At 46.0% G+C, this 14728-nt stretch overlaps 1 protein-coding gene across 1 annotated transcript in view; it reads right to left on the reverse strand.

Moving 5' to 3' along the window:
- Nucleotides 1–1199: 1199 nt before the first annotated feature.
- LOC134760550 (basic proline-rich protein-like) overlaps nucleotides 1200–14728 on the reverse strand; it is a 42342-nt gene continuing 28813 nt past the window's right edge. Inside the window, exons 2-5 of the mRNA XM_063718570.1 lie at nucleotides 4701–4871; nucleotides 2751–4474; nucleotides 2478–2685; nucleotides 1200–1403 (exon numbers count right to left, since the gene is read on the reverse strand). Coding sequence (XP_063574640.1) covers nucleotides 1200–1403; nucleotides 2478–2685; nucleotides 2751–4474; nucleotides 4701–4871 — 2307 coding nt within the window. The remainder of the gene's footprint in view (nucleotides 1404–2477; nucleotides 2686–2750; nucleotides 4475–4700; nucleotides 4872–14728) is intronic.

Raw genomic sequence — 14728 nt, forward strand, 5'->3', positions numbered from 1 at the left:
GCAGATCTCGGGAGCAACTGAACTTGCAACCCAGCTACACTCTCCCTCCCGCCCACGCCAAGGCAGGGGAAGAATGAGGAAATAGGAACCTTCAGGGTAACTTCAGAGGAGGCGACTGCCCTGAGCAGGAGTTTCCACAGGACCCTGGGTATCTCTTGCCAATGCCAGTGCAGAGGGGGAGAGAGGTTCTAACCATGGGAAGGAGTCCGGAGTGGGCTGTCAGCACTGGGTGTCGGTGACAAGCTTAACAAAGAGGTGCCTATGTTGACATCCTTGTTTGTTTTGGTATCTTTTTATTATAGTCTAATAACCATTAGGTAGCTCATTATCCTAACCAAACACACAGCAAGCTGAAAGAAAACACCACCGACTTTTGGAAACTATTGGAAACTGTGCCCAGAGGGAGTCCCAGCCCCCTTCCAAACCGTGCCCAACAGCAGAGCAAGATGCAAAGCCAGGGGAAGTAAGGGGGGAAGCAGGCTGGGAGGGAGGGGCTCCAGCCCCAGGGTGGGGGTGGAGGAGAGGAGGCCCCCTTTGCCCGTAAGACTCTAGGCTCCTTCCAAGGAGGGCAAGCCTTTTTTTTTTTTTTTTTTTTTTTTTTTAAACACAGGGCCCAGGAAAGTTATGCAAAGCAATTACTCAACTTAGGCAGCCCAGGGAGGGACCACCATCTTCCACCTGCTCCACCTCCCACTACGTTTGTCTTTGCCTCCTTTCCCTTCCCATCAGGGTTTATGACCAAGGAGACGGAATTCTGTGAGCCTAAGTCTCTGCTGGTCTGGTCCTCTTGGCTCTCTTGAGAGACTCAGGTACAGGTGTCTTCCCTGACTCTGGCTGGGCTCCGTAAGCTGTCTTGAGGATACACAGCGCCTAAGGCGTTATCCTTAACCTCCAACTCCCTCCGGCTTTGCTTTTCTCTCTCTTCTTGCCTCTTCTGAAGTTTTTCCTTGTTCCTGTCTCTCTTCCTCCTGTCTGCTGCAGCCTCACACACCAGACAATTCTCAAGATGTCCTTCGGGGGAGCCTCCAGGAAGGTCTGTCCCTTCTCTTTCTCGGTGCATATAATTGAGCAGTGATGTGGGAGATAGCAGCCCTCTGGGCTCTGCGCGGGGAGCCGGGAGCGCTAAAGCTAGGGCAATTGTGTATGGGGAGGTGGGGACGGGGAGCTGGGGAAGTGAAGAATGAAGAGACTGGTGGAGTTTACAAGAAGTAGGAGTGGGAGTGGCGGAGGAAGGAGCATCTTTCTTCGGGGAAGTTCCCAGGGCAATCGTTATCTGCTGGCACCTGCCCTTCCTGGTGGGGCGTCAGTCCCAGGAAGGAGCTGGGGTTGGGTGGGACGCGGCGCCCAAGGGCGGGGCTGTGGCCTAGGGCGGAGGTGGCCTCCTCTTGGGGTGCGCCTGCCACCTAGTGGTGATCGTGGAGCAGTGCTGCTATCTGAAGTCGACTTCAATTATTCCTTCACGATGTGTCTCTGGCCTGGTAATTCGCAGTGGACTGGAAATTAGAAAATCGAATCTTACACATTGCTGATAAATACTATCTCACAGTAATATTCATTGCAATTTCAAAATGTCAAATAATTAAGACCTACTAGTTTTTAAATAATTTAAAAGACTCATGTAGTCATGTATGCATCTCACCATCAAATATTGATTATATAGGTCTCTTATATACCAGACACTGTTTTAGGTTAGGCATTGGAAATAAAGAGAACTATACAATTTATGTGAAAAAACAGGCAACTGAATCAACAATTCCAATCCAGAAGCAGAAACTCTTCAATACAGCCATGTCTGTGCTGCGCAATTGAGAATACAAAGGAGAGGCTTGATAAGACAGGGAAACCTTCTCTCTACAAAAAACAAACAAACAAACACCCCCCCCAAAATTAGCCAGGCATGGTGGCGGGCATGTGTAGTCCCAGCTACTTGGGGGGCTGAGGTGGGAGAATACTCTGTGCCCAGGAAGTCGAGGCTGCAGTGAGAGGAGATGGCACCACTGCACCCCAGTCTGAGTGACAGAGCAAGACCTTGTCTAAAAAAGAGAAAATACAAAGGACGATTGGCATAGGGTGGTGATGGGAGAGGCTTCCTCAAAAAGGTAACGGTTAGTCTCAGCACTTTGGGAGGTTGAGGTGGGTGGATCAATTGAGCTCAGGAGTTCAAGACCAGCCTGGCCAACATGGCAAAATCCCATCTCTACAAAAAAATCCAAAAATTAGCTGGGTGCGGTGGCACGCACCTGCAGTCCTAGCTACTCGGGAAGCTGAGGCAGGAGAATCACTTGAACCCAGGAGGCAAAGGTTGCAGTGAGCAGAGATCCCACCACTGCACTCCAACCTGAGCAATGAAAGTGAAACCGTGTCTCAAAAAAAAAAAAAAAAAAACCCAACAAAATAAAAGAAACAAATGAAGGTTGATGGTTAGGATGAGGCTTGAAGGACATATAGGAACCAAAGAAAAGTGATGGAGGTGATACAGGTGGTGGTGATGGTGGTAGAAGTAGAGGTGATGATGGAGATGAAGGTGGTGGTGGAAATGGAGGTGATGGTGGAGATGGTGGTGGTGGTGGAAGTGGAGGTGATGGTGGAGATGGAGGTGGTGGTGGTGGAAATGAAGGTGATGGTGGGAATGGAGGCGGTGATGGTGGAAGTGGAGGTGATGGTGGAGATGGAGGTGGTGGTGGTAGAAGTGAAGGTGATGATGGAGATGAAGGTGGTGTGGAAGTGAAGGTGATGGTGGAGATGGTGATGGTGGTGGAAGTGGAGGTGATGGTGGTGGTGGAAATGAAGATGATGGTGGAGATGGTGATGGTGGTGGTGGAAATGAAGGTGATGGTGGAGATGGAGGCGGTGGTGGTGGAAGTGGAGGTGATGGTGGTGGTGGAAATGAAGGTGATGGTGGAGATGGAGGTGGTGGTGGTGGAAGTGAAAGTGATGGTGGAGATGGTGATGGTGGTGGAGATGGAGGTGGTGGTGGTGGAAATGAAGGTGATGGTGGAGATGGAGGTGGTGGTGGTGGAAATGAAAGTGATGGTGGAGATGGAGGCGGTGGTGGTGGAAGTGGAGGTGATGGTGGTGGTGGAAATGAAGGTAATAGTGGAGATGGAGATGGTGGTGGGGGAAGTGGAGGTGATGGTGGTGGTGGAAATGAAGGTGATGGTGGAGATGGTGGTGGTGGTGGAAGTGGAGGTGATGGTGGAGACGGAGATGGTGGTGGTGGAAATGAAGGTGATGGTGGAGATGGTGGTGGTGGTGGAAGTGAAGGTGATGATGGAGATGGTGATGGTGGTGGTGGAAGTGGAGGTGATGGTGGTGGTGGAAGTGGAAGTGATGGTGGAGATGGTGATGGTGGTGGTGGAAGTGGAGGTGATGGTGGAGATGGTGATGGTGGTGATGGAAGTGGAGGTGATGGTGGTGGTGGAAATGAAGATGATGGTGGAGATGGTGATGGTGGTGGTGGAAATGAAGGTGATGGTGGAGATGGAGGTGGTGGTGGTGGAAGTGGAGGTGATGGTGGTGGTGGAAATGAAGGTGATGGTGGAGATGGAGGTGGTGGTGGTGGAAGTGGAAGTGATGGTGGAGATGGTGATGGTGGTGGAGATGGAGGTGGTGGCGGTGGAAATGAAGGTGATGGTGGAGATGGAGGCGGTGGTGGTGGAAATGAAGGTGATGGTGGAGATGGAGGCGGTGGTGGTGGAAATGAAAGTGATGGTGGAGATGGAGGTGGTGGTGGTGGAAGTGGAGGTGATGGTGGTGGTGGAAATGAAGGTGATAGTGGAGATGGAGATGGTGGTGGGGGAAGTGGAGGTGATGGTGGTGGTGGAAATGAAGCTGATGGTGGAGATGGTGGTGGTGGTGGAAGTGGAGGTGATGGTGGAGACGGAGATGGTGGTGGTGGAAATGAAGGTGATGGTGGAGATGGTGGTGGTGGTGGAAGTGGAGGTGATGGTGGAGATGGTGATGGTGGTGGTGGAAGTGGAGATGATGGTGGTGGTGGAAGTGGAAGTGATGGTGGAGATGGTGATGGTGGTGGTGGAAGTGGAGGTGATGGTGGAGATGGTGGTGGTGGTGGAAGTGGAGGTGATGGTGGAGATGGAGGTGGTGGTGGGGGAAGTGGAGGTGATGGTGGTGGTGGAAATGGAGGTGATGGTGGAGATGGTGGTGGTGGTGGTGAAAGTGGAGGTGATGGTCGAGATGGAGGCGGTGGTGGTGGAAGTGGAGGTGATGGTGGTGGTGGAAATGAAGGTGATGGTGGAGATGGTGATGGTGGTGGTGGAAGTGGAGGTGATGGTGGAGATGGAGGCGGTGATGGTGGTGGAAGTGGAGGTGATGGTGGGGATAGTGGTGGAGGTCTTGGAGGCAGTAAAGTTAAAGACTGGAGGCCATGCAGGCTGTGGTTGTGAAGGTAGAGCTGATAGAGGTAGAAGTGGTTGCAGTGGTGATGAAGGCGGTGATGATGAGGAGAGTCGTGATTCTGGTGGTGGTTATAGTGTTGGTGAGTGTGCTGATGACAGCACTGTTGTTGTTGGATGTGTTAGCTTTGGTTTTGATGATGGTGATGAATGTGGATGGTATTGGTAGAGGTGGGTGTGGTGGTGGTGGTGATGGTGGTTATGGTGTAGTGGTAGTGGTAGTGAGGGAGCTGCAGATGGAGATGGAGGTGGAGGTCTGATCTTCAAGTCATCCATAGCTGCTGCTACCACACAGGTCACTGCTGAGCCTCCACCGGTTCCCATCTTTATGGCCTTTCCAGGGTTGGCGACTTTCATCTCTACTTCTACCCATTCTTGGTCCTCAGAAATCCTTCTACTGCTTCCATACTGCCTCAGGGCACAAAGAATTGCTGCGCAGCCATCGGAGGTGATACGTCTCTAGAGATATAAACAGCTCCCTCTCATTAGGATCTGGTCATTTCCCTGCTTCTTTTCTGGAACTCCACTTGGAGTAAGAAATTTGTTCTTCTTTGCTGTACTTTTTCCAAGATGCAACTGAGTTATTCATCAATATGGGCCTCAGGTCAGGCAGTGGGTTGCAGGGCCCCTGTATTGGGAAAACACCAATGTCTGTGTTTTCTTCTTACTCTTTGTTATGTGTTAAGTATGCCCCCACCCCCAAATTCATATGTTGAAGCTGTCGTAACCCCCAACGTGATTGTATTTGTTAAAGAGGTAATTAAGGTTAAGTAAGATGATAAGGGCCTTAATCCAGTAGGATTGGTGTCCTTAGACGAAGAAGAGGCACTAGGTGCATGCCTACACAGAGGAAAGCTATGTGAGAACACAGCGATAAGATTGCTGACTGCAAGCTAAGGAGAACTTAGAAGAAAGCAATCCTACCAGCACCTTGATCTTGGACTTCCAGCCTCCAGAGCTGTGAGAAAATAAATTTCTGTTGCTTAAATCGCCCAGTCTATGGTAGTTTGTTATGATGACCCAAGCAGAATAATGCATACCATGATTCTCTTCCATTCTCTCAACTCAGGACATCCTTTCCCAGTGTTGGGGTGGTGGAGGGGAATGACATGGATGTTGGTGGATGGAGAGAAGGCCTTCCTGTTGTTAAGACTTTTTTCTTAGCTCCATCATCCGTGTGACATGCTCTTTCATTCTTTTTAGTGTCTGGGCCAGTCCACCTTGGCTTTTCCGGAGGCAGGGCCCAAGTACATCTTTGGATTCAACAAGGATGAGTTGAACCGAGTTGAACCAAGAATACCAGTGAACACACCCCGTGGAAGGGGCCTCATCAGTAGAAGTTGTATTCCGATTACTTGTGATCATTTTTGGTCTGAAAGGAACACAGCATTCCCTTTTTGGAGCATTGTGGGCATTATATTTGCAAAAGGGAACAATGTTAGGCTCCTTCAAAAAAACAAAGTAGTGGACCAGCATCTCAGCTGTGGAAAGAGCTCAGACCTTGGTAACGTTTCAAAGTACCATGGATGTGAGGGACAGTCGGTGACCACAGAAGAAAGTTGGCCAAGGAAAAAGAGACATGTAGTGTCAGGCAAAGCTCAGAAAATTTCAGAGAATTAGACTGGGAGGCAGACCATCTCAGCCTGGAGCTAGCTTACTTTTGTACTTCTTGCATGAGACAATCCACATTCTTACATTTTATGCTGCTCAAAAGGGTGTTTCTGTAACTTGCAGTGGAAAGAAATGTGTCCAGAATCTCTCAAAACCCTGAATACCACAGTGCATTGGCAGGGCAGGCTTTATATGGCCACAAACAACATTAATACTGGAATATTCTATTCACTCATTCCCTCAGGTCATGGTTTCCTACTTGAAAGCACCATGGATAAATCCCTTTCTGCTGTTTCTCCCCAAAACAAGGATATGCATCATGATTTCTTGAAGATTCCACCATTAGTCATAGACGGGCCTGACAAATTGTACAAATTAGAAGTTAGTAAGTCACCTTCACTGGACCTCTGCTATATCTCTCAGTATATATTGGGATGGGGAAGGGTGAGTGAATAATTACAATAATAATTAATAAGAACAGGTTCCTTTCAGTCCGAGTGGCATTTAAGAAAGGCTATGAATTCTTCCCTGATCAGTCCAGAAAGTCTTCCCTGGAGCTATGGCTATTGAGTGATCTTTGTTGTAACATAGTTTTCCCTAAGTCAGATTCATTGGGAAGAGGGCTGCCTTTGAGTCCAATCCAAGGGATAAACGGTTCATCAAATATAACAGTTTATTTGTCTACATGCTTCTCTCCCTTCTAGTCAGTTTAGCCTCTCCAGGGCAAGAGATTCAGCCCCTGCCTCCCTGTCTCTAGCACATGAATTCATTCAAGAAATGTTTCCCTACTACCAGGCTCCAGGATGCTTCTGTTGCATGGGAAATCAGAGACACATAATGCCTGCTCTTCCCGAGCATTCAGACTAGTGAGAAAGGTAAGCATTAAATAGGTCATTACTCCAGTAATTACTCAATAGTGACTAGAAAGAAGAGGTACAGGAGCTATAAGACTATACCATGGGAGGACCTGACCTAGTTCATAGAGTATCATGGAGGCGTCCCAGAGCAGGGACCATCTCAATAGAGACCTACAAGCTAAGGTCTTGGCATTTGGTATCCTGTTAGCAGGGGGAGGCTCTGAGCCTGGGTAAGACTGACTTAGAAAGGTACTTGGCAGGAGGTCAGAAAACCAGGCAAAAGTGGCTCAGATGAAACTGGAGTCATAAGCATGGGCCAGAGCTTGCTGCACCTTGTAGACTATGATCAGCAATAATAGAGTCTTTGTAAATGTTAGCTTCCATGTCTGAATGAATGAAATATCAGAAAGGTGTCCTTCCTTAGGTGCCCTTGGGTAGCCTTATGTAGGTTTCAGGATAGCAACACAGTGGTGAAAATGTTCAAGCAAGGGTGAAGAAGGAAATATTTCTACATAAGCCAAGGAGGAGATAAGGATGGACGTGGGCAGATTGTACACTTCTTGATGGAGCAGGGACACCCCAGGGTGGAGATAGCCTGAGTTAGATATCAGTGTTTGGTGCCTATGGGAGTGATAATGAGGTAGGATCAGGCCTACAATTCACCTCCTTCTCCTCCAAGATCCAATTCCCCTCCTCACTATCTTAAGATACCAACATGATCTCCTGAGGGCAGAGTCTAGGGACTCTGCCCTCAGGAGATCATCCTGCCCACTTTAGAGTGCCTTGAACAGTCTCAGAGACAGACCTCCCTCTGTGCACCAGCCAGGAGGTGCTGTGTATACTTAACCATGGACTATTTCCTGAGACTAAGACTTCTAGGGTTCACCTGCAATCTCTCTTTCTTTCTAACAGTTGCAATTTTGGCAGAGGGGAGGGGGGTGGCAGAAATATTTCTATATTTGGTAGAATAGTCTAGGCTGAGATAAGGAAAAGATTCCAGTTCGAGACCAGCCTGGCCAACATGGGGAAACCCCATCTCTACTAAAAATCCAAAAATAAGCTGGGCGTGGTGATGTATGCCTGTAATCCCAGCTACTCGGGAGGCTGAGGCAGGAGAATTGCTCAAACCTGGGAGGTGGAGGTTGCAGTGAGCTGAGATCATGCCACTGCACTCCAGCCTGGGTGACAGAGCAAGACTCCATCTCAAAAAATAAAAATAAAAAAGGAAAATAAAAGAAAAGGATTCCAAAATTTCAGTGACTTAACATAATAGAAATTTATTTCATGCTCTCATAGTAACCTTTGGCATGTCTTCACCTTGTCCAGGCAACTCTTTTCTACTTGATTCCTCAGGGACCCAGGCTCCTTCCATTTGTGGCTCTGCTCTCTCCTATGGCCTTGTCATTTATTATCTACACTGATCTGGCAAAAACAGAAAAGTCGGGTTGGAAGGGAAAATGTTTGGAGGAGTATATGCAGGTCTTTTTGCCAAGCCTACAGGTGGTATACATCACTTTTATTCACATTCCATTTGAGAGCACTTAGTCACATGGCCACACTTAACTGTAAAGAAGGAGGGGAAATATAGTCTAGCTCTGTGCTCAAAGAAGTAATAAGTAGATTTTTGTGGAAAACTAGCAGTCTCTGCCACATTGATGACCAAAATTAATATTTCACAGTCTCCCTTTGTTTTAGTTATCTAAAGCTGTGTAACAAAGTATTCCCCAAATTAGCAGATTAGCACAATAAACATTTGTTACCTCACATTGTTTCCGTGAGTCAAAAATTTGGGAACAGCTTAGCTGATGTTTTCAGCTCAGGGTCACTCATGAAGTTGCGGTCAAGACTTTGACCTGGGCTGCAACTCATCTGAAGGCTTGCCTGAGGCTGTGGACTTGCTTCCCAGGTGGCTCATTCCTAGTTTCAATGGGTCGGGGACATTCATGCGGTTGTTGGCAGGAGGTCTCAGTTCCTGCATGTATGAACGTCTCCACAGGGCTGCTTGTGTGGCCTCACAACATGGTGGCTTGCTTCCCCAGAATGAGTGATTCTAGAAAGAGGTCACAGTATCACTTATCATTTAATCTCGGAAGTCACACACCATCATTTCTGCCACATTCTATTTATTAGAAGCAAGTCACTAAGTACAGTGTGCACTCAAGGGGAGAAAAGTTAGGCTCCACTTCTCAGAAGGAGGTTTATCCAAGTGGAAACATTTAAAAATTACCACGTTCTTAAAGAAGGATGTGGTTTTGAGACATAGGTCAGGAAAATGAAACACCAGGAGAAGATGCAGTTGGGGTTTCCAGGAGCACCTCCTAAATGCCTGGCTTGTTTTCCGTTTACACCTTCCGCTTTCTTACTGTCTGGACTGTGAGTGCCACTTTTATTGCTGCAGTGGCCCTCTGAGGACAATGAAGAAGTCTTGTGGGTGGAACTGAGCAGTAAAAAGGGTGAAAACAGAAATAAAAGGAAATTGGAGCATTGAGGATATTGTGGAGCCACGGGGACAGCCCAGGACCTTCTACTCCTGAACTAAATGATTAAAAAAAAAATCATTATCTGATTTAAGCCACTGCATGTTTTTTTGGGGGGAGGAGAGGATTTCTGTCACTTACAACCAAATTCTACTTACAAACCAATATAACCAATTCCTAATTGATGCAACTGCTATGTGTCAGGCAGTCCTAGGCACTGGGGAAAGAAATTTATATGAAAAAGTCACTATCCGCCAGGCACGGTGGCTCACGCCTGTAATCCCAGCACTTTGGGAGACCAAGGAAGGCGGATCACGAAGTCAGGAGAGCGAGACCATCCTGACGAACACGGTGAAACCCCGTCTCTACGAAAAATAAAAAAAAAAATTTAGCCGGGCGTGGTGGCGGGTGCTTGTAGTCCCAGCTACTAGGGAGGCTGAGGCAGGAGAATGGCATGAACACAGAGGGCAGAGCTTGCAGTGAGCCGAGATTGTGCCACCACACTCCAGCTGGGAGACAGTGAGACTCCGTCTCAAAAAAAAAAAAAAGAAAAGAAAAAGAAAAAGTCATTATCCTCAAATGCAACACAGATACATGTTGGGTGGCATAAAACAGAAAAGGGACATCTCACACAAAACAAGCAGCGGTCAAGGCTGTAGAAGAAACTCACCAAATAGAATAACAGCCCCATGGAACAGTAATTTTGGCCTATGATGTTTATTCCTTTACCTCTTGTACTTAGGACAGAATCAAAGGCATTCACATAATATGTATTCAACAAATAAAATGGAAGTGGAGCATATCTTCAAATTAAAATAAAATGTCTTCTGTAGGGAGAGGATGATGAAGGACTTTCTGGATTTCTAGCTGGGTTGGAGGACAAAGCCAGTTGGGTAGGGCACTTAGGCACTAGGCTCACATGGGGAGCCTCAGCAGATGGAGGCAAGCTGTGGGCACATCTTGTGCAGGTGTCTTTGCAGTTGCTTTCAGAGCACACAGGGCTTATTGTGGCATTGATTACTGGAGGCTCTGGGTGTTCAATTTGGCTTGAAAATGCCTCTCCCGAAAGTCAGAATAGCAATTAAGGAAAGCGTGGTGAGAGTACTAACTCATTTAATTAATGAGGTCATTTGTTTTGCTGAGAATCTTACTGGGGTCTATGAGGAGGACCTGCTGCCGTGTATTACAACCCCAAAGGATGGACATTTTTTCTGTTTAGCCCTTAAAGTCCAAATCTCATCCTGCAATGCCAGTCACTGGTTTTAATTGACATTCACTTGTCCTTTCACACTAATTTCTCTGCGGACCTATTTGATTTAAGCGGTCCTCCCTGGTGAGGTTCTCAAATGGATTAGATAATTTCAGCCAGTGTTTGTAGCGTACTGGACCCCTGTCCAAAGAATAACAATGAAATTAAACAGCTACAATGTCCTGCTTTTTTCCCTCTAAAGTAACAGAGGACACAATCCTGGAGCCTGTCTCCAGCATTAGCCAAGCCAGTGACTTTCACACACTCTTATCTATTTACATCCAGTTCATAAAGATGACCTCGGTAATACAGACCCGTGCCAGAGCTCTGCAAGCTTCACTAAGACCTACAAAAGTAATTGAGAGTTTAAAAAAAACCTCTCCAAAACTCAGAAAGAAAATATTAACAAAATCTTTTCCAAGGTAACATTAAGTCATTGAGCCCACTAAAATTCAGTGCATGGTTATATCGTCATATATAAATTATGTCCAAGGTGGGCATATTTTGATTGCTATGTTTAATATGCTGTGAGGTTGAGCATCTCCAAATATGAAGATAATTCGTGACTTTGAAAGTTCTAAAATGACCTTGAGTCTACTTGCTTCTTGAAATCTAGGTAAGATTATTCTTTGAACTTCCACAGGAAGTTCAAAGCCCTCCCTGTGATTTCTGCAATTTGCTGTGTTTCTGCCTGGGCATGGCTTATAATCACGTGGAGAGGATGTTAAGACAAAAATGGCTGGGCTGGGCCCTCATCAATTCTGATTCAGCAGGTCTGTGGGGAGGCCCAGAATTTGCATTTCTCACAAGCTCTTAGATGATGCTGATGCCACTGGCTCTTAGGCCACACTTGTGTAACAAGTGCTGCCCTGGAGCAGTGGTTCTCAAGCTGTCTTGGTCCATTTGTGTTGCTACGAAGGAATATCTGAGGCTAAGTAATTTATAAAAGAGGCTTATTTGGCTCATGGTGTTGCAGACTGTACAAAAATCATGGTGCCAGCATCTGCATCTATGGAGGGCCTCAGGCTGCTTCCACTTATGGTGAAAGGGAAAGGGGAGCCAGCACGTTCAGAGATCATATGGTGAGAAAGGAAGCAAGAGAGAGAGGAGGGAGGTGCCAGGTTCTTTTTAACAATCAGCTCTATAGAGTGAAAACTACTCATTTTCACCAAGACCGCACCAAGCCATTCATGAGGAATCCATCCCCGTGACCCAAAACACTTCCCATTAGTCCCCATCTCCAATATTGGGTTCAAATTTTAACATGAGGTTTGGAGGGTTCAATATCCAAGCTATATATACCTTAAAACTTAGCATTGGAATCACCTAGAGAGCTTAATAAAACACAGACTGCTGGCTCTCATTCCAGAGTTTCTGATTCAAGAGGTCTGGGGTGGGGCCCCCAGATTTTCATTTCTAACAAGTTCCCAGGTGATGCTGATGCTGCTGGTCCCAGAACCAAACTTTGAGTAATGGTTCTTCAGAGGACCCTCCTTTGATCCTCCTTCAGCTGTGCCCTTCCCTACAGGGGAGTCTTGGGACCAAGGGACCATCCTCTTCCCCACTAGACCCTACTCTGGATACTTGAGATCCTTGTACAACTAGCCTTGAGCTCACTTCCAGGGCCTGCATGGGGACTATTCATAGGAGATGGGAAGGGAGTGGATGGAGTTGGATGTACAGGCTGGGATGTCCACGTACCATGTGAGGCCCTTGCAGTTCAGGACGGAGCCGAGGTTGAGAAGAATGGGGGATGGAACCAGGGCACAAACATTCCTGTGCAGGTAGAATCATTTTTCCCATTTAGGACCATCCTGACCAGAGACGAGAAACATGATAATTAGGAACACAGGTTCTCAAGTCATGCCTACTTCCATTGGATCCATGACTCTGAACTCTTTCCCGCGTGACCTCAGTAAGTTATAAAACCTCTATGAACCTTGTCTCTGCACCTGTAAAATGGGAATAATGCCAAATACCTACCTCATTGGTCTTTTGGCAAGAGCAGTAAGGTATATAAGGCATTTAGCATGAGCCTTGGAATGTAGTCAATGGTTGATATTGCTCTTGCTATTGTTATTATTAGTGGCTGCTTTATTAAGTCCTGTGGTGGGGGGAGCACCTGTTATTCATCACTGTCTTCTTGCCTCATGCCAGAGAAATCCAGGCACCTTCTGAGCAGGACTTAGGCTCCTGGTGCTCTCCTTTGGCTGCTCTTTGCTCCATCCTGCTCATAGCCCCAAGTCCTGTATTGCAGACCATGAATAAAGGATGTTAGAGTTCAGAAGATAACATGTCTTTTTTGTAAATGGTTAATCTGAATGAGCAACTTCATAGAAAATAGTACTTTCTTGCTGCTATAATTAGAAGGTTCATGAATCTATTTGTGGTCTAGATAATGACATTTATGAAAAATAGTGCACTCAATTATTTGACCCTTGCTCTCATTTTTCAAAGGTTTAATTCATGTTTTCTTTGCTTTGTGACTGCTTTAGATACAGTGATGAAATATGAGTGTTTTTGTGAGTGCTTAGGCAGCCCCCGTGGATATTGGAGTGTGGGCCTGTGTGAATGAGTGCCTCTCCTCATATATATATGAGAATTCCAACCTCCACCAGCAGCAATAATAACCTAACTTGTACTTTCACCAGGCTTTCAACAGGGCCATCCAGTTGTACTTTCTACAATGATGAGAGTATGCTTTCTTTGTGTTGTCCAAGATGCAGCCACTAGCCACATGTGGCTACGAGCACTTGGAAGGTGACCAAAGGGACCTTAGGTGAAAATTGAATTCTAAATTTTGTTTACTTTTCATTAATTTAAATTTAAATAGTCTCTTAGCTTAGTAGCTACCATGTCGGGCAATGTGGATTAAGAAGGTACTTGCTGACTTGATCTTTGCTACTTCTCTGAGAGAGGAATGGAGAAATGTACCATCTTATTGACAATGAAACTTTGGAGTGGAAAGGTGGTGTGATTGATTTAAGATCACAGTGCAGTGATCACACCTGGGTATGAGGCAGGCGGTCATCCACCCCATCATCACAGGTAACCTGCTTTTTCAGAGCCTGAGAAAGTCTAATACCTGAACTACTAAGAAAAAGACAAACACTTCAATAGAAAAAAATGGAGAGGATAAAAAACTAACATTCAAAAATTCAAAAGCATTCTTACATACTAGGAGTAATCAATTAGAAAATATAGGTTTTCGATATGAAGAAAAGTTGTGAAACTGTCCAGAAGGCCACAAAGGAAGACGTGAATAAACAGAGACAAATTGTGTTCCTGGTGGGAAGCCCCAGTAGGTCAGTTCTACACAAAGTAATTTATAAATACAAAACAATTCCCTTAAGAACCTTAGGGATATTTCATGGAGTTTTTCAAACTGAAGAAAAAAATGCACCTGGAGTAGAAAATGTAAGAGAATAGCATAGACATTTAAAAATATAAATCAGAGGCTTGGAGGGGCAGGGAAACACATGACAAAGTTATAATAACTAAAACAATATGGGGATGGTGTGTAAATAGCTTGAAGGACAAATGCAACAGAGCAGAGAGTCCAGAACGAACCCATGTATGTGTGGGAACTAGGACGTGATAGCAGCAATGCGTCAGGCCAGTGGGAAAAGGTGGCAGTTCTGTCTTGCACTGTGATTTATAGTGAAAAATTCAAAACAAATGTCCCACAATAGAAAATTAATAAAATATCTTTTAAGACTATGCATTCACGAGATGTCAAAATAAACCATTTTAAAACTATGATGTACTAAATGACAAAATGATAAAATAAACATTATTTATGGAGAGGTATATGATATACTGTTCAGCGAGCACAAAAACACACTTTACAAAATAGTAAAAGGGGCTGGGCGTGGTGGCTCATGCCTGTAATCCCAGCACTTTGGGAGGCCAAGCGGGGGCGGATCACCTGAGGTCAGGAGTTCGAGGCCAGCCTGGCCAACATGGCGAAACTCCATCTCTACTGAAATACAAAACAAAACAAAACAAAACAAAACACCGTAATCCCAGCTACTCCAGAGGCTAAGGCAGGAGAATCGCTTGAACCTGGAGGTGGAGTTTGCAGTAAGCCGAGATCGTGCCACTGTACTCCAGCCTGGGTGA

Source organism: Pongo abelii, chromosome 19, assembly GCF_028885655.2.
Source record: "Pongo abelii isolate AG06213 chromosome 19, NHGRI_mPonAbe1-v2.0_pri, whole genome shotgun sequence".
NCBI classification, from domain to species: domain Eukaryota; kingdom Metazoa; phylum Chordata; class Mammalia; order Primates; family Hominidae; genus Pongo; species Pongo abelii.